The sequence below is a fragment of the Dermacentor andersoni genome, chromosome 8 (assembly GCF_023375885.2).
Source record: "Dermacentor andersoni chromosome 8, qqDerAnde1_hic_scaffold, whole genome shotgun sequence".
In the NCBI taxonomy this organism is placed as follows: domain Eukaryota; kingdom Metazoa; phylum Arthropoda; class Arachnida; order Ixodida; family Ixodidae; genus Dermacentor; species Dermacentor andersoni.
The window spans coordinates 140,253,539-140,272,872 of record NC_092821.1 but is presented as its reverse complement, the minus strand read 5'-3'; the positions used below and the strand labels follow the sequence as shown (position 1 = coordinate 140,272,872).

The 19,334-nt window shown below is 42.4% G+C and overlaps 2 protein-coding genes across 5 annotated transcripts in view; one reads left to right on the top strand and one right to left on the bottom strand.

Moving 5' to 3' along the window:
* The first annotated feature begins 439 nt into the window (after window positions 1-439).
* On the top strand, window positions 440-1,753 carry LOC126525829 (GPN-loop GTPase 3). Its single transcript, XM_050173786.3, has one exon. The coding sequence runs from the start codon at window positions 631-633 to the stop codon at window positions 1,465-1,467; it is 837 nt and encodes a 278-aa protein (XP_050029743.2). The 5' UTR covers window positions 440-630; the 3' UTR covers window positions 1,468-1,753.
* A 107-nt stretch (window positions 1,754-1,860) lies between these two features.
* LOC129380157 (uncharacterized) overlaps window positions 1,861-19,334 on the bottom strand; it is a 35,091-nt gene continuing 17,617 nt past the window's right edge. For 3 of the 4 annotated variants that reach the window (XR_011896149.1, XR_011896147.1, XR_011896148.1), the window contains 5 exons: window positions 18,825-18,930; window positions 14,753-14,947; window positions 13,200-13,358; window positions 9,412-9,544; window positions 1,861-7,764 (listed from right to left, as the gene is read on the bottom strand). Coding sequence is in view for 1 of the 4 variants with exons in the window: in XM_072289976.1 (XP_072146077.1) it covers window positions 14,773-14,947; window positions 18,825-18,930 (281 nt within the window). In the remaining 3 variants the exon portion in view is untranslated. Of the gene's footprint in view, window positions 7,765-9,411; window positions 9,545-12,859; window positions 13,359-14,752; window positions 14,948-18,824; window positions 18,931-19,334 lie in introns of those variants that run through there. The other variant, XM_072289976.1, reaches the window with a different exon arrangement.

The window sequence follows — 19,334 nt, the reverse complement described above, 5'->3', positions numbered from 1 at the left end:
TTCTCGATGCAGAGCTATTAATTTATAAACTTCGCGCGTCAATTTTTTTTCTCGAATTTGCGAATTCCTTAAAGTTCTTATAACAAAAATCGAAATTCAGCTTCCAGCATTCACTAGCATTTATATTTCTATCTCAAATGCAACAAATTTCATTAAAATCAGTTTAGGGGTTATCTCAGGAAAGCGTTTTTGCGTTTTACATGTATTTGAATAGGCCGCATCAGGGTTGGGCCCGAGCTAAAGCTTCTTCTTAAAACCTCTTTTCGAGTACAAGACTGCGCTTTATTATGTTAATAATTTTATTGTTATATACTTTACGACTGCTGCTTCATTTTTACTACAGAAGTTAGATGCTGGTTCCTCTTATAGGCGAAGCCAACGGCACCGTGGTCAACGATGAACACTTCCGACAATCTTGGCAGTCTTCTGCAAAGCTGTCCGGCAACGTTGTCCGGCAAGATGGCGGCGCCCTGCGTTGCTGCCATGGAAGAAGGTCGCTGCGCATTTTAAGCGTCATAAGCGCAAACTTAGTGGCGGGCGACGGCGTCGCGCAGCGTTACCTCGTCCATGTCTTTGTTCGCAATTCTAGGTTTAAGCGAAGCGAAATAAGTCGCGGGTAATTTCAACAAGATGCGGTACGCGCAGCTCGTCATGGGTCCTGCTGGAAGCGGCAAGAGCACCTACTGCAGCACCATCGCCAAGCATTGCGAGGCCGTCGGCCGCACCGTGCACGTTGTCAACCTGGACCCGGCGGCCGAGTACTTCGACTACGACGTTTCGTTCGACATCCGGACTCTGATACACGTCGACGACGTCATGGAAGACGAGGATCTCAGGTTCGGTCCCAACGGGGCGCTCGTGTTTTGTTTCGAGTACCTGACCGAAAACGTGGAGTGGCTTCAGGAACAGCTCGGCGAAGACAGCGACGACTACTTCCTCTTCGACTGCCCCGGCCAGATCGAGCTCTACACTCACCTGGACGTCATGAAGCGACTCATCCGAACGCTCGAGACCTGGGAGTTCCGGGTGTGCGGCGTGTTTCTGATCGACTCGCAGTTCTTGGTCGACACGTCCAAGTTCTTCTCGGGCGTCCTGTCGGCGCTCGCCGCCATGGTCAACTTCGAGATACCGCACGTGAACGTCATAACCAAGATGGACCTACTGAACAAGGCGGGACGCAGGAAAATCGGCCGCTTCCTCGAACCCGACGCCAGCTTGCTGCTGGAGGACGATAGGCTGGACGAGAGGAACGCGCGGCTCTCGGAGGCCATTGCCAAGGTCGTCGAAGAGTACAGCCTCGTCAAGTTCATGCCGCTGAACATCAAGGTGGAGGAGAGCATCGGCGATCTGCTGCTCGTCATAGACAACGCCATCCAGTACGGTGAAGACCTGGACGTTAAGACGCACGACTTCGATCAGGCGGATCGAGACGGTGACGGTGACATGCCCTACGGTCTGGTCGATTGACGAGGCTCTATGCATAAGAAGACTGGCGCGCTCACCCTGTAACGTACTATGGGTCGCTGGTGAATGCAATTCTTCAGTGTGATTCCTTCTTGAAATCATGGCACAATCATAAATATCGTACTTTTAATAAGGTGTTCAGGTGCGCTCATGTGCAACCTGCCAGCGCTACATCATGACGCTGAAACACCATCTTTTACAGCGTGCGAGGTATGCACTTCAGCTGCCACTCAAACACACTTCATGAAGCAGCACATTCATTGTATGGGGAATGAAATTATGGCCTAATCTTTTGGTTCTTCTTTCATACGTAGAAGCGATACTATGACTCGCTCACCAACTGCAGTGTTTTCATTGGCGAAGAAACAGTGCACACGTGGAATAATGGCTAAAAGATGCATGATGATTTGCACGTGTTTGCACTATTGCTGTCTTTTAGTCATCGTGCTTTATATTGCTTCATTAGGCATATTATTTCAAGGGGGCTTGCTTGGCAATGACCAACATATTTATGTGATGCTGTTAAGTGTAAGCACTGCATATAATTAGAATTTTCATTTTGTTTCAATGTGCTGAAATTCGAATTGTCATTACTTAGCCTTTATGAAACTACCTGCTACTTGCTTGCGAGCAGTAAACAGCGCTAAACAACAGGACAAGGAGAGGGACACAGACTACAGCACTGACTAACAACCAAGTGCCTTTATTCTTTCAATCAGCATATATATACTCCGCCGCTATCTCAAAGCACAGAATCAACAGAATTCAGCATGCGCAGGGGCAAAAATTGCAATTAATGCGATAGGAAGGCAATCTCCTTCGGAAGGAGAGAAATAGAGGGAAGGCTTACACATGCTTCGCCGCTATTATGAATGTGGAAAGCTTTGGAAACAAAACGTGCACGGTCGCCATGGTATTTTGACAGATAGGTCACGTCTTTAAAAGACGGCTTGCAGCCGCATTCGTTGCAATGCAGTGTAATTGACTCTAGCTCGTTTTTGAACCTTGTTTGAGTATTCGCGCATGCGGTCATTGATGCACGGCCCCGTTTGGCCGATATAAAAACGCTTGCATGAAAGAGGAATCTTGTAAACCACACAGTCACAACAGTCAGCAACAAACCTGTCTTTGGTGCTTTTTACAACATTTTTGTTGCTCTCGGTCACCTGATTGACTTGATGGCACAAGCTACCTTATTTCTATCAGCGAACAGCAACCTAACGCCAGCCCTGCTGACAACCTTTTTGAGATCATGCGCAACATTTCAGCTATGCTAGTTAAAAGCGGTAACGTGAAATAGCGGCAAAGCATGTGTAAGCCTTCCCTCTACTTCTCTCCTTCCGAAGGAGATTGCCTTCCTATCGCATTAATTGCAATTTTCGCCCCTTTGCATGCTGAATTCTGTCAATACTGTGCTTTGAGACAGTGGTGGAGTATATATATATGCCGACTGAAATAATAAAGGCACTTGATTGTTAGTCGGTGCTGTAGTCTGTGTCCCTCTCCTTCAGAGCTGTTTACTGCTCGTAATCGTGAACCAACCACCCCAATTGCGTACTCTTCTGCTACTTGCTTATCTACATATCTTGCAGCAATTTGTTGCATAACACTCACAGTCTGTTTGCCAAGTATTCATCATATCCATTAGCATTTTAAGCCATGATTACACTTTGTCTTAACATGCCACGGTGCTCCATGGCATAGTCATACGGTTGTTGCTGTTATTGATGTCATTAACCACCTGAAAACCTTGATAAGAGTACAGCACACGGATTCACCCTTCACAAACAGACATAAGCCTAAGTGTTCAATTATGTACACTCGTGAGCTAAAGTATACGGACCAGGGATTGCGCAATAAAACTAATTTTCTCCGCTGTCTGTGAATGCAACTTGAAATTAAAGATTGCAGTCCAAACTTGGCATTACAAATTTTCTAGTGCACTTGTCAGTTTACATTTATGCGTGTTAATTACAAGGGAATTCAGTTTTTTTGGTAACCCTGTGGTCCGTATACTTTTGCTCACGGGTGTACAACTGCAAAGGAAGACTCCATTGTTCAGGGTATTGGGTACTGAATTTATTCCTAGCATCAAACCACATTCACCGTACACAGCCTCGCACAACTGCAGCGACATAGATTTGAGCAATACAACTATAGAGGTATCATGCGGATGACAACTAGGGAGTGCCTTGAGGACTATGTAACAAGAGCTCGACAGGCCGCATGTTTGAGACTCTGGTTTGGGGACATGCATTTATTAAATCACACTCCTGGCTTGTTTGTACCAATACTTCACACAGGGTTGTTGTCATCTGACAGAGACTCTTGTCTGATACCAAGTTCAGGAGATGTACTGTCGGACAATCACTTTCGGCAATACTCTCGCCTTCGCGTGATGTAGTGCTCAACCAGATAATCAGTGTACGCTGCATGGCCGAGTCAATAGTATTGCCAGAAATCATAATTCCAGACTACATCCCCAGGTAGTGTCATTTATCTATTTCATCCAGAATATTAACTATGCGTGGCTTGCAAGAACGCAAGACCAAGAAAAATTTTTTTTTAAACATTCTACTGTAGTGCTATTTTTTCTTACAATGTTGACACGTTTGCAGTTCAATGCGGTTCTATCCTTTCAGTGAATGACACCATCGGAGTTTCTTTCACTGATAAAGCTTGGCTTCTTTGATTCAGCATAACTGCAGGTGATGTGCAGATTTGGTGAGACAGACCTGATGCGTAGTAAGGACTTCAGTAATACATGCCCAGCTCTTTCAAATACACTTATGGCGGTATCCAGCCACAGTATACAGAGAAAATTTGCAGATCGAAAAGTTGTGTTTAGAACATTTTTAGATGTTTTCCAAGTTAACTCTTCCGAGTATTCTCACATTCGTACTCCTAAAAATCATGTATTATGCGACGCCTGCAGTTGAAAGGAGGTTCTACATGTGCTGCCATGGTCCTTAGTGGCAATGGCAAACTTGGCCAGAGCTAGGTTTATTATGTGTACGCAAACATCCAAGTAAGTAAAGTAGGCGGAAGGATGACCACCACCCCAGCATTGAACACCATTGAACACGTCATGACAAGATCACTTCAGTGTTCACTGGCAGAGATGGCTTCCTTTCATTTCCTATATTAAGAACAAGAAGCTTATCATAGAGTTAACCCTCATTCATAACTGTACATTTAAATTTAAAGATGGATCTAATTCCTTGTATGCTTCCCTTGGCATCTTTGCCTGTTGGCTTAGAAGGCTACTGACACGACATAGCCAAGTCATCTCTCTTTTCCTTCTTTCTTTTTTTAAATGAAAGTCTGGTACCTCTAAACCGCAGAAAATATACTGTCAAGCCTCACAGTGCCCTGAATAATATAACAGCTTTTCTGTAGCAAGTTTTGGTTTCGTTTCCTTTCTACTGTGTTATGACGTCATGATGACGCATATGGTCACATAAGAGGACATTGCGACCAATAGGTAGTGTCCAAAACCCGATGTCTATGTCGTGTTTCCAGCTCCTAGAATTGGTGCCGCCGCATTCAACCAGCGAAAGTATAGCTTTTTAAGATCTGCATATTAAATCCAGAGGGCACCACCCTGTAGGGCGTGGATTTAGACACCAGGTGGTGTTACTAGATGCCTGCCATTGGAGCGGAGGTTCCCGTAATTCATGGTAGTCGCAAACATGGCGCTCGCAGCAGATAGTACTTCCAGCTATGGCCGAAGTGATTACTACAAGGCCAGTGCGAAACATTGCCATATGTGCTCATGCCACAGGTTGTGTTTGAAAATCGCTCCTTTATCCCAGTTCTTAGGATCCTTGCATGACTTGCGTTTAGTAATTCTTGAAGTGAACAAGCGAAGAAATGGCATATTTCAGTAGTCAAAGAGAAGTTCTGGCCTCCTTGATGCTGTCCAGACCATTAAATTGCAGTTAGTAATTGTCATGCTGGACACAAATACAAAGCAACAGTGTTTCAGTGTGCCAACAGCATGCAAAAGGACTGGAACTTGTAGAGCATCAGTCTGTTTCCGGTTTTTCAGCTAGGTTTATGTTGCTCAAGAAAGCTTGTGTCATGGCGTTATTGTGGAGTCATGTTTGCATTGTTTTGTGAATGTGCGTGTGCTAGTTAACGCCTTATTAAGTACACTATGGTCAATGTATAGATAGCGTCCACAAAGCAGACGTGGCAATACTTCGGTCCATGGTGACGTGGAGGCCTCCAACACACTCGGATGCAAGAGCGAGCAGTGTCATTTTCTCGTCTGGATGAGGTGACAAGTGGAAATGTAGAATACAAAGTGAGCATGTGTGCTACCAGTACCACTTGGGCAGGGCTACGACCTCAAGTCAGTTGATCGCTTTAGTTTCGGAGTCAATACTGTGGCATTGAATTTATTATATATAAAAAACATTACAGGGTCTCTTAAGATCTCTCGTAAGAGGTGAACGGCGAAAGCCTAATCTTCTTCCTCTTATCATTCACCTCTTCTCTTTCTCTTTTCTTTTAGCCATTACTGCTCACTACTGAGCGCGTTTAGTCATTTGTAATCAACTGTGGTCATTACAAGCTGTCGTTACACATGTTGGTCATATCAGTCATTAGTAGTCATTACAAGTCATTTCAGTCATTACTGGTCATTACTAAGCATTTTTAGTCGTTACAATTCATTGTTAGACATATTGGTCATTTGTAGTCATTACAAATCATTTCAGTCATTATTAGTAATTACTGGTTATTACTAAGCATATTTAGTCATTTGTAATCAATTGCGGTCATTACAAGCTGTCGTTAGACATATTGGTCATTTCATAATGATTAGTAGTCATTAGTAGTCATTTTAGTCATTACTAGATATTTCTAATCAATTATGGTTATTACAAGCTGTCAGACATATTGGTCATTTTGGAGTCATTAATGGTCATTAGTAACCTCTACCAATCTATATTATAACGCTATCATTCACTAACTGTTACTAGCAATCATTTTTCATACTTTAATCTGTCTTCATATGGCATGACGACGCTTCGGCGGGCACTCCAGCAGTCAGGTCTGCTGACACGAACTTCACCATGAGCCTGGAAAGGCTTTTGCCGTAATAAAACACAAAAAGTTCTAGAAATTTGACCAACGATGTAATACTATATTACAACTCTAAAATAACATGCAGATTCGTTCGCCTATATTGACTGGTCCTTTGACTGCCTCACCACCCGCGACACTATTACAAAGGTTTCCATCTACTCTACCAGGACCTCGAAAGAGCACTTTGAGCCAGCTTACTACAGCTTGCAAGATATCACTGTGACCGTCTGTGAAACTGAAGTGTGGCTAGGCCCTACGACGACTGCATAATCAAAGCACAGCTTCACAGTTCTGGTTATGCTGATGCGTAGTCCACACGTGTTATCTATTCCAGAAGTATAGAAGAAAAACAGAGTTCTAATGTCAGGTTTCAAACAGCTAGTGTCATCTTATATTGTAAATTCCACCAGCACTTTAGGTGCACATTACCGAACCATAGGTGATCAGAATTATTAATGCGGTGGGCTTCTGGAACCCGTGGTGCACTGATGACTACGGTACTGTAGCACCTTGATGCATTGCTGGATATTCCCACAAGAAATTCCAAGGTGCGTGCAGTGTTCAAAGGCATCTTGGAACCATGCTAGCTTTACATATCTACTAAATGAAAAAAATCCATGCATGAAAAAATGCATGACAGAAGAACAGAACTGGCATAATATAACGATTCTATTTCAATTCTTTTCCTTTTTGCATCTAGTCAGTGCGTAACAATGGCTCTCTGCGTATGTTATCATATGTTATCTCCACTATATGCGGGCTGAGTATAGGGGATGTTAAGGAAGCATATAGAATTAAACTAAGACTCCTTACACTATATTGCGCTGGAATGTTGAATTTGATTATTTAGGCGTTTCAGGGTTGCATAGAAAAGGTGGTCTTCACAGCTTGGCTAGCAACCGAGCATACATTCCTGGGCTCTCACATGGCGACACCTAGTGTCCCATGGAAATGCCATGTCGCCAGTGTCCCATGGAAGTGCCAAGACGACAACGACTGCAAAATAAATTTTGCGGAAGCTCTTTTAGATGTTGCTCCTGCCATAGGCAGACACAAGTTTAATGTAATCAGGTACTTTTTGGCTTTAATGGCAAATGAGAGTGGCTTGTGACCCTTGAGCATGCCAGCCCACATTTGTTTATACTACTTATGACGTAGGCTTCTCGATTCACAAGTCCCACAGCAGCATGGCAGTTGAATGCTGAACTGCAAAAAAAAAAAAAAGAAAGAAAACTTCAAGTTAATTAAAGATAGAAATGCGTGCAGGCATCGCCACAGCACATGATCCAACACCACCTATACAGAGGCTGCCATCCTTCCAGCCACATCAAGGCCAAATAAAGAAAACAGCCACTTCACAAAAAATATCACTGCATTAATCATAGCCTTGTAGGATCCGTAGAATCCCATAGGTTCTGTGCCCATGTGCATGGCGTCGCTCAAAGTGCAGTGGTCTTTAGTTGCATGGATGTTGAATTATGTGCAGTAGGAAAAAAAAGTCAGTATAAGCTACTTTACAACTCTCCAAGTTCTGCACGAGTTTTTCTTGAGGCACAATCAATGCGGAACGTGTAGTGGCCACAAGGGGGCTCATTTCTCGTACAATAAGATTACTACTTTAATATTTCTAAAGACACTACGGTTGAGAAAGAAAAAGGGCTACGTTCTGCTATGCAGGAAATTGACCATTCATTGAAATTTGTAGATTTCGCACTGTTGCAATGCTGTGGGCAATATGCTTTATATAGCCGCAACTGGAGCGATCTGTGCAACAGAGCGTAAACTTTATTTTCAAATCAATGAGATTTGAGTCCGGCGTCTTTTCAGCGAGTCTGGGCACCCACTGCGGATGCGGTTCCAAGACCATGTCTCGAAGCGGCTTCCTCGGCTCGCTGGATGGCCCAGAGTTGTGCTGTCAGGTTTGAGCTGAGCAGTGCGGACAAATGGAGATTTTTCATGTAATGGTGAAAGAAATATTGGTTGTCGTTATAAATTTGTTCCGTGGAGTAAGTGGCTGTGCTATGGGTCGGTCTAAATATACTAGAGTGGGCCCAAAATGGTGGGCTTTGAAAAGTTTTCTAGGTGTCAACTTCGCTGCGAGGAACGGTGGTGTCGTCTTTCACCACTAAATTGCAATGTGCCTTTTATACACCACCCAGGCATTTCTTTAGTGCCGTCGCCACAGAAAACACCTACTTCATATTTAATTCAGACAAAATAGACAAGTAACGCACAAACATGCTATTAAACTAAACCCATCATGAAATGCTGGCTCTGAGGAAAATGTTTGTGTAAATGAGGAGGTAGTTAAGCTGGAAAATTCGGGTAACATGGTCTCCAATTTAGGCTACACTCAGTGTTACAACTGAACCTCAACATAACAAACATGGATGTAATGAAGTAAACAGAACTGTTCTTGCCAACAGCATGAAACGATTATAAGCATATAACAAACGTAGCATGCATATATATATTACAATTAAACTTTCTTGATGGATGCAACTTCATTTTGATGACACCTGACTGTACTGGCATATGCTGTGCTGCTGCTGATCCCTGAAAAAGGCTAGCAATCCTTAAAAAGTTAGCTGAAATGAAATTTTGGACCCCGTAGATGCCTTGTTTCGAACAGCACTGATGCAAAGCAGCTTCCATGCAAAATTTTGCATTCGAAATATATGAGTGGATACGGCACAAGATGCTTGCAAGAAATAAGTTTTTTTTTTTAGACTGGAGGTTTAAAAAACGCTGCAATTACCGGCTGCCGGAAGCGATGCAGAATCTAGAATGTTACTGAACCTACAGAACGTAGTACACAGAAAACTGGAGTGACAATGAGAGATGAGAGTTTACCTGATAAAAAAGACCCGATCTTTCATCAAAGCATCTTTGATGGTTTAGTCATGAGCAAGCTTGCCCAGGGTCACTCCAGGACAGTGGCTACTGCCTTGTGAAGCTGCTTCATACTGCCCTGGCAGTAGAGGAACTGTGTACGTGTGGTACATAAAGAAAAATGGCAAGACAAGCCAGGTAAGGTAGATAAGATAAGATAAAAAAGTCGTAGTGTGAGCAGTGACAGCATCCACCGGTGGCATTTATAGCATGGGCAAAAATGACCCAAATATATCTCCAAATATGCAATGCCACACCGTGCTGTTCCAACACATTTTTTACTAAATTTATGCCTCCCGAGTCCCCACTACTGCTTTGCATACGAGTGCATATGCCGAAGCTGATGGTTTGCCCATTTGCATAGCCGATCCAATGAGTGTGTGCTCTTGGCATGCTTCTCCAAATGCCTTGCTTAAGGGTACGGAATTTCATTTACACATTAGCAAATTCCATACATAAAGCTGTAGCTGTCGCTGTGATATATACTACAGTAAAGCAAGGAACACACAGCAATGTAAAACTACCTGAATTAAAGATGTTCAGACGATTAACGATGCTCAAGTATGCTGCTCGCCTCTTTAGCGACAGAAACAGCACTTATTACGAATGTATTCAGACCGGAGAAAGCAACATCATGCTTTCTCGTGTGCACAGACGTACCTTTTACAAGCTGCAATTTTTGTTTTTCCCAACATGTTCTAATTCTGGCTAAGAAGTTACTCAATTTGTTCATTGTTCTTCTTTCCCATTAAAATAATTTTTCTGGTCAATTAACTCTTTATCATACCCAAATAACTTGTTTAATTTGATTGACAGTTATTTAGCATGTTGTTAAACAATGCTGATAGAATCGTGCCACGAGTAACACTATGCACCGTTTGAAATGAAGACTGCACTTTAACTATCGGTGGAATTTAACAATTTTTGCACATTGGGGAGTCTGGAAAAATAAATCTTTGACAGGAGGTCCAAGCTAGCCTGCAGACCTCTTAGCACTTCCCCAATCAAGCAACACAAAATTTGTGCTTTGGTTGAATCACCAACGTAATTTTTAAATGACAGTATCAATAAATACACAGAAGCTCCTTTCAGTTGTCTGAAATTTTTTATCCGACGTCTACGCAGTTTGATCAGTACATGGTCAGGGGTGCATGTTGTTTTGATGATTGTGCTTAATTCATACCAACAGGAACATTGACTTTCCCCACCATGGTTTGTTTTCATCCATCAGCATTTTGACAGCTTATGTAAATTTTATTATGAACAATGCTTCCCTTCATGACAAACCTTCCACAGAAGCTATGCAAATGCACAACCTATGCAAATGCCCTTATTCATTGCTGTACAACGCTGTAAATTATTGTACAGTACTGTACAAGTACTATACAAAGTACGCAAAGGCTCTAGCGCTAGTTCAAGCTTGCTTGCACAGAAAGGTGATCGAACACAATCAGGTATGATGAGGCTTGTGCATGCTCCCCTACCAGACGACCACTGGACCACTGCTTGAAGGACCTAAAGAATGTAATAAAAGAATGAACCAGCCGTTTGCAGCTAAGAGTAAAAACAAATGCTCCTTGCGTCATAGGCGCTTACCCATTTTCACATTTGCGAATCTACGGCTTTCCTGCATATCATTGGCATTGGTATGGCTAATATTCACGCCACCAAATTACAAAAGTTGGGATCCAGGGGCAAGGCATATATTTTATGTATTTCAGATGTTCTTTTTTTTATAAATCTCGGCACTTAGGCCATAAAATAATAAATTATTACTTTTAGTCATGCTTCTTGCGGTGCTTCCTAGAAGTTTCACATCAGAATTAGAAACTCTTTGAGCAATTATTTCTGCTTTACTTCCACTAAAACAACAACAACGAACAGATACAATTTAATGCATCACGGTATAGGTGTTGGCCAATATGTTTTCCTATAAGACCTTTAAGCATAACAGCACTGAAAATGAGCCCATTTCTAGTGGTAAGGAAATAATTAACAGGAGCGACAGTCAATGCTTGTTACAGTTGACTTCCATTAATTCGACCCTGATGGAACCGACAAAATAGATCGAATTATCCAGCGGATCAAATTAAACAAGATGCAGAAAAGAAAAAAAAACGCTAAGACAAACTATAGATTCATTTGGCAGTATTTACCCGATTATAGCACGCCCCCGAATCAAATGCGCGCCACTATGTGCCCAAAGTAGTAAACAAACATAGAAGTGACAGTAAAGCTCCTAAACAAAGCAGAAATCTAACACGCACTCAACTTTTTAGTAAAAGAAGTTATTGCACAATGACGGCCGGTTTTCTAAAACCAATTTCACCACAGTTGTTTTTTCTTATTTAAAGATTAGCTTCGCCACAATACATTCATGTTATGCAGCAAAGCATGTTGCGAAGGCGGTTTCTGGTTTCGGTTTCGTGTCCGTGTGCAATGCGCAGACAATTTCTGGCTCCATTTTCTTTAAACAAATCATAATCTGGTAAATACCGTATTAAAATATTGTGAGATACATTTACTGCTTGAAAACGTTTCTAAGGCGAGCCGAAAGCGGGCGTTTACGACGAAAGATTACCTGTGCTCAACGCATACGCTGTCCCCTTAGCCCGGCCCCAACAGACGCTGCCCCTAAGGGGGTGGCTATCGGGGGGTCACCACAGGGGTCAGGCACCTGCGTGCTGACTAGTCGAGTTCGAATCATCCGCCAAAGGCCAATTTCAGGATCAAAACAACGAAAGTTTGGGCCCACAGATATATATACATGGGCGCCGGCCGGGACCTTCGGCAGGGATTGAAATAACCGAAAAATAGGATTAACCAAACTCGAATTAACGGAAGTCTACTAGATAACGAAATCACATATGACCCGATACCACAGATATCTGATATTCGTAATAAACGTATATGTCTGTTACGCTGTAATAGTGGTGAGACAATTCTTATTTACTTCCTGATATCTGATAATTCATTATATCCGTGCTTGTTATAACGAGGTCTGACTTGTACATTACAGTGGGAAGCTTTCGTTTAAAGTAGTACAGACATGTCATTTGTGATATGCTTTTTTTTGTCATTAACTGAAGATACAAATGACAAATAGCAGAATGTCCTAAATAATTTGCTGTAATAATCACTTTCGCAGATGAGCTTTAGTACACAGGATGTGGACCCTTTGTGACAACATCATTCACTGGCTCACTCCGACCCTGCGGTCACTGTACACTGTACAGAGCTTTTGTTTCTTTATCTAGCAATGTTGTCATACCTATTTTTTTTTCCCCAATAACACAATGGCAAATTTTACTCTTCGTCGTGACATCACGATAATGTTGATGATGCCAGGCCGGCCCCTTTGAGACTACATTAGTATCAATTTAAAATGTCTTGTAGGTGTTTCCCAACCTTCACATTTGCTATGTGTCATTGCCTCATGCGTGAGAAACATATCGTAGAATTTCTACCACTCCAGATGTGTGTCGGCACTCATTTAAACCTCCAGCTGTTTTATGTCAGTGTTAGTTAATCAGGGTTTAATCATGCAAAAGCAACTAAGCTGTGCCAGCCACAAATTTGATATAAAATCAACAGCAAAATCAGCAAAAGCTGTATTGCTGTAAACATTAATCAGGAAGTCTGTTTCATCTAAGCACTTCCATCAAAGACACATGTGGGTCACAATATGTATATACATCAATGTGCAGATGCATGTAGAAAGAAATTCTCGGTTATTGTTTATATAGTACCTTTCATCTTCTTGCGCACTTCCATCAACGCTGCTGTTCCCATGGTTCCACCTGGACTGCAGTGCTGCGAGTTGACACACTTGGTCTTGCGCACCGCACTAGAGTGATGTGGTGTTCCGTCTGACAAGACTGATGGGCTCGTTGAGACAGGGGATCATCCTAGAAGAGTGAAGAGCTGGGTAATCAACAGGGGAGTGCGAACGTTCGAAATTTTTAACACAAATATAATGGCACATTCCAATGGTCACTGCCGTATGCTCCTGTGAAACTTCGGAGGTCATTTAACAATGTAACCAAGTTTTAACATGACACTAAGCAAACTCCTACAGCGTAAAAAAAATCCAGAAAAATGCTGCTAATGTAGTTTGCCACCATAATACAGCTTCACTGCCACCAGAGTGCTTTGAAAGAGTTCAAAAAGACCACTAAAATGTGCCATAACAATAGTAATAGCACTTGCATATACGATTCGTATTAAATTGGAGAAGTTGCTAATATTTGAAAATGTAAAGTATTTATTTCTATTCACAGTAAGGGACAAAAAACTTAATAGAACCTAGAAGGATAACAAAACTTATTAGAACCTTGAAGGAAGGACACTGATGCAATGAGTGGAATGGACTGCCCGAGACCATGGTTTCACAAACAATAAGATGTTAGACATGTCATTAAAATATGTATACTACATTTAACTGTGCATATCTTGTTCCTCTCCCTCTCTGTGCTGTATGTACAGGGCGTTTCAGCCAACGCTTTCAACAACTTAAAGGTTGCCTGGAGTAGCACGACAAGTGCACAGCCAGGCTAACATCTCCAGCATACCAATCAACCTTGCTTCGCTCTCTCTAAGAAGCAAATGTAAGTTTTTGTAGTAAATAGAAGATAAAAACAAGCGAGGACTGTTCTGACTGATTCTACTGTCGGAGAGCTGTGGCTGATGTGCAGAAGTACCGTGCAGAAGTACCGGAACCTTGGTACGTGTTAAACCCACAAAGATTGTCTACGATAGTATGCATTGCTCATTTGTAACGAATCTAGCGAGATAAATTTCTTGCATTTGGCACAAGACCTAATTTAAGACAGTATAGAGGTAGCTTCGTGCAAAATTTTACACTTGAAATTTGAGTGGAAGCAACACAAAATGCTTGCGAAAAACCGCTTGCAAAAAGGCGATCGACAAAGACTAGACAGGATTAGCGCTTGTTCTGTCTAGTCTTTGTCGATCGTCTTTCCCGCGCTACGCTTCCAGTGTATCCTAGAAATGGCCTCCGAGATGGGGTAGCGCCCGTAGCTATTGGTTACATAATCTCGGAGGCAACGTGTTGGGGCACAGCCGACGCGTGCCTACCAGGTGCACGCGTCGTCTGCTTCGGTGCTGTTTAGAGCCTTGTAATAAGAAAAATTGCGCAATTACCAGCACTGCGAGGTTGCCAAGATTGATTTGGTTGTATATACTAATTATATATAATCAAATTAACCAAATTTCGTTGACGTTGGTCAGCGCCCCTGTGTGGGCAAAAATCGAACAGTTGCAAATGTTTGCTGGGGCGTACCTTCGGAGACATTGCGCTCGTCAGTCGCTGTCGCTCCTTTTGTATAGGAGATGAGTTAAAAACTTGTGTGCCCATACAGGTCGAACATGTACTGTGCACCACCGAGAAAAAGCCATCGTAGCGTGCTCCACCGTCGACGTCCTATACACGGCACCTCCAGAACAGCGCACATGCCCCGATGACGGCCGTGTAGAGCTAAAAGAAAATGAAACGCGAGAGTAACATTTCGCGTCTGATCGTCTGATCGCCACCAAGAAAGACGACATATTCAGCAGTGAAATGCGTCTGATCGTCTGATCAGCCACTAAGAAAGACGACATATTCAGCAGTGAAATGCGAAAGCGTTCCAGGAAAGAAATTAGAGCCTTGTCTATCGTAACTTAATCGGGGGGGGGGGGGGGGGGGCGGCATCACAATTCACGTGGATTCGACTTCATCCGGTCGTGATGACGTGGTTAGACGTACCATAAGTCGTCATGCTGTTGCTCCAGGTTCTCATCTGATGTGAACCAGAGCGTGCGGACAGCGGAGTCATGATGGCGCACAGGCTACAGACCCTTTTATCCGCGCTGCGATCGCAAAAATCTTAGAGCCGAGTGTTTCCGGCAGCTACGTTTGCGAAAAAAAGAAATATGTTTCGTTGTTGTTTTTGATACGTCGCTACACTGTAGCAAACAAAATTGACAAAGAAAACTCAAATAAAATCGCAAAGTCTCTATTTTTAGAAGAGAAAATTTCTTCGAATGGCAGTAGAATCATTTCGTTTCAAGAAATTGCTCTATTTTGGTCAGTTGGTGCCCACACGGTAAAGTGAAAAAACAAAACAAAAACAAACAAACAAACAAACAAACTGGTCAAACGTGCCCATGCATAAATATGCGCAGTCGTTTATTAAAGATGGTTTCGCTCGAAGGGCCAAGTCATGACAGCGACTGCAAGCACGCTGTGGATGTGACGTTAGATAAGGTTAGGTTAGCAAGACTGCGACTTGTACTGCGGCGTTAAGAGCTCCAGCAACACTGCGAGCGCGCGGTCACACATCTGTTCAAATGTGTCCAAACAAAAGTGAGCAGACGCGCGTTCGGTGGGCGCTTAGGGAGCCTGTATGGAGCAACTATAGCGAACGCGGTCACCGAGTGCCATCTTTGGGCTGAAAACAAGATAGCGACCACCGCGGCGGGTACACCGTTCCCTTTCTTTTTTTTAAGGTACGAAAGTTTATTTAACATAACGAAGTTCTACAATTACAAAGTACACACTTTTTGGGCCAAACAAATTTGTTACAGGCTGCCTGCCAATTATTATTAGGAAATTTTTCTCGCAGACTCTCCCTTGTGGGACTTGAAACAGGGTGTGTCAGCGAACGCTTTCAAAATCGTAAAAAAAAAAAAGACTTGCCTGCGGCAGGTTGTAGCCCATGAGCTGGTCTACTCGAAAGAGGCGGTCGTTACCAGCAGATAAAAACTGATATGCGTTATCGACTAATTAACGAAAATTCACAATATGAGCTTATAACTACCTAATGGCACATATTGAAATTTACCAATTCCAACGGGTGAGTCAAAGGTACATCTACTTGCATATATTTGTGTGGATGACATCATTTAAGCGATACGCGCGCCGTCAAACGTGCGCTAAAAATGCACTGTCATTCGACTTAATGTATTAAACGAAGTTCCACACACTGAAGCATAAGTTAACTGGAACGCCAATGCATTTCTCTGCAAATTTCGGGAATTAATGTCTAGAAACTGGCGTCGTCCTGAGAATTCGTTCCAAGTGGATCCGCCGTAAGAACTCCCCGGCTAGAACTTGTAAATTGCAATTTGTGCCACTAAGTATTAGTTAAAAGCTTAATTAATGAATCTTTGATAATTAGTCGATTGTGCACCACAATTATTTGTGCAAGTAATGTCCGCCTCTTGGAGTAGACCTGCTCCTGGACTAGAATTAAGGCAATTTAAGGAGTGTTCGCTGAAACACTCGATATGTATAAAATAGTCAATCGTAAACCTGAGTAGTTACACATCGTTTTAAGAAATTCGCTTATATACACCCGTAGGGTCCCGTTTATACCAATGGAGCGAAACGCGTCAAGCGTTAGTGACAGACACAAAGCTAACACATTAAAATACACTTCTACGGCAGCTGCTACTTTATTCTGCGTAATTACATAAAACAAGCAGTCTGGCTTCGCCCCTCGCTTCGTGCTATAGGGAACGCGTAGCACTGCATTATATTTACGTAGGGTAATTACTAATTACCGTCGCACTGCATTACAGTCTGCAGGTACCTCACTTTGGAATAGGGCTTGATATTACCCAAAGCTCTCAATAAGTGATAGCTCTAAATTGTTGAAGAAAGTATGCAGTGTTCTCAATAAACAAATTAGAGCTGTCACTTATTGACGATTCGTAGCACTGTGCATGCAAGGACACATCCTCACTTCTATTCCTCTGTAGATGTTTTTGACGACGTAAAAAAAACGAAGTGTTAGAAAATTTACCTTGCGTCTGTAATTTTCTCTCCTGTGCTATATAGCTACTCTACTATATAGCTTTTGATGTACGTTATTAAGCATCCCCTTTCCAATTGCTCCTGGCTAGTTCTTATTTTATGCTTCAGTCGTGCATTATTCTTTTGTAATATCAATCAAGCTGAGAAACATTTACGCATTTTTCAACATTACACAGTCCACACACTGCATCCGTTATTGATGCGTTCTCTTGAGCTGCCGACCGACCGCAAAGCCAGCTCACATTCATGCCACAACTCGGTGAAGTTGTGGTTATAAATGTGGTTAATATTAAGTTATATGAGACGGTGTGGACAAAGAAAAAACACAATGATATAGACAAAATGGAATGAAGATGGCATTCCCGTCGTTTAGGTCTCGTGACTCCGCCACAACGCTACCGCAGAATCGCCATGAAGCTGCAATCATCACCTTTTCCAGGTGACACACTAAAGAGTAGCTCAGTCCGATGCTAGAAAAAAAAATTCCGTGCTAACAGAGCCACGTGTTTTCCACTATATAGCTACCCAAGAATTATTTTTTTACGCATTTGTAAACTTCGCAGTTCTTTATTTTTTAAAGCTCACGAAAGGTAGCGAATTTCTGTAAAAAAAAGAAAAAAATCCCAAGTACTTGATCGGAAGTTCCACTATCCTAGAGTCCCTAAAGTCCCAAGTCCAGAGGTTTTCTAAAAAAAAAACATTTCTGCGCTTCACATGTACTTAAATTGGGGACATATCTGACCTGACCTCGAGCTAAATCTTCCTTTTAAGAGGAAGCTTTAGCTGGGGCCAAACTCCGACGCGGCCTATTTAAGTGCATGTAAAACGCAAAAACATTTTTATAAGATAACCTTTTGACCGACTTTAATGACATTGGTTGCATTTGAGAGAGAACGTTAAAATTCTAGTGACTGTTGGAAACGTAATTTCGATTTGGGGCCAGAATTCTGTAAACTTTCAATAGACGCACGAAGTTTATAGTTTAATAGCTCCGCATCAAGAAAAGATATCGCGGTTTTGTAAACGGCATTCGTTAGTCATTCAAAGCGGTCAAATTTTATATGCCAATTTAGGGTTCTGCAAAACCTGCAAGGGTTCTGCAAGAGCTGTATTTCCATATTACTGAATTTTTTTACATTCATGCGTAGCATACCAATTTTGTCCGCTTTAGATGTGCTATCAGATGCAATTCACAGAATTGTGATCATTTTTTCTAGCTGAGTTACTGTGTTTCCAACTTAGCAGAGAGTTAGCTGAGTTAGAGAAACTCAGCTAACTTTCGATTTTCGATTTTTGTCAATTTTTAATAAAAATTGACAATCTCAATAAAAAATTCGAAACAAGGAGTCACCAGATTTTAAGCTTTTCTTTTAACTGCAACAAACTTCACGGGGCTGTGGTGGCCGAGAAAAACAAATTCGCCCTTTACAGATGTTCACATAAGAGCACCCGAGCTAAAGCTTCCTCTTAAAAGGGTTTCGTGATAATTGCGCAATGCTCTGCAATGCGCACACCGTCGCGCGTATCCGCAAGATGAAAACCAGAAGATTCTTACGGTGTCCATAAAGGGCGATACGTCCGCAGACAGGAAGCTACGAAGGCGCTGTGTCTGGGTCCACAGCAGTGGGCGGGCGTGGGCGATTCGAACTGGCTGCTAGACCCTGTCAAAGGCAGACGTGTTTTCAAAATAAGGGTTTACAATCGGATGTATAAGGGTGTGAAAATAGGTTTTTTTGCAGGCGGAATCGTAATACGAATCTAACAGTGACAGAAGCAAATCTAATCGAGAATAACGCTCAGCCTTCTAACGATTCCAATCAATCTTCACGCTCTGCGATTCACAACGTTAGAACGTTTCTGTGGTTACACTGCGCATTACAAAGCTCACTTTATTAAAAGCAGGAAAATAGGCTGGTTGTTCAGGTTCTTGCTTTCAGAGACGCAAAATTGATTCACTCGCATTCACGAAAAAGTGGGTAACAAAAGCGTCGCTGAACAACGTTAAAGAACGCGCGACAGCATTTCCTGAAAAAAAAAAGTTGTCACGATCTGCGCCGAGTGCAAC

Coding starts and splice junctions, on each gene's coding strand:
- LOC126525829 (XM_050173786.3), top strand. CDS start 631: ATGCGGTACGCGCAGCTCGTCATGGGTCCTGCTGGAAGCGGCAAGAGC.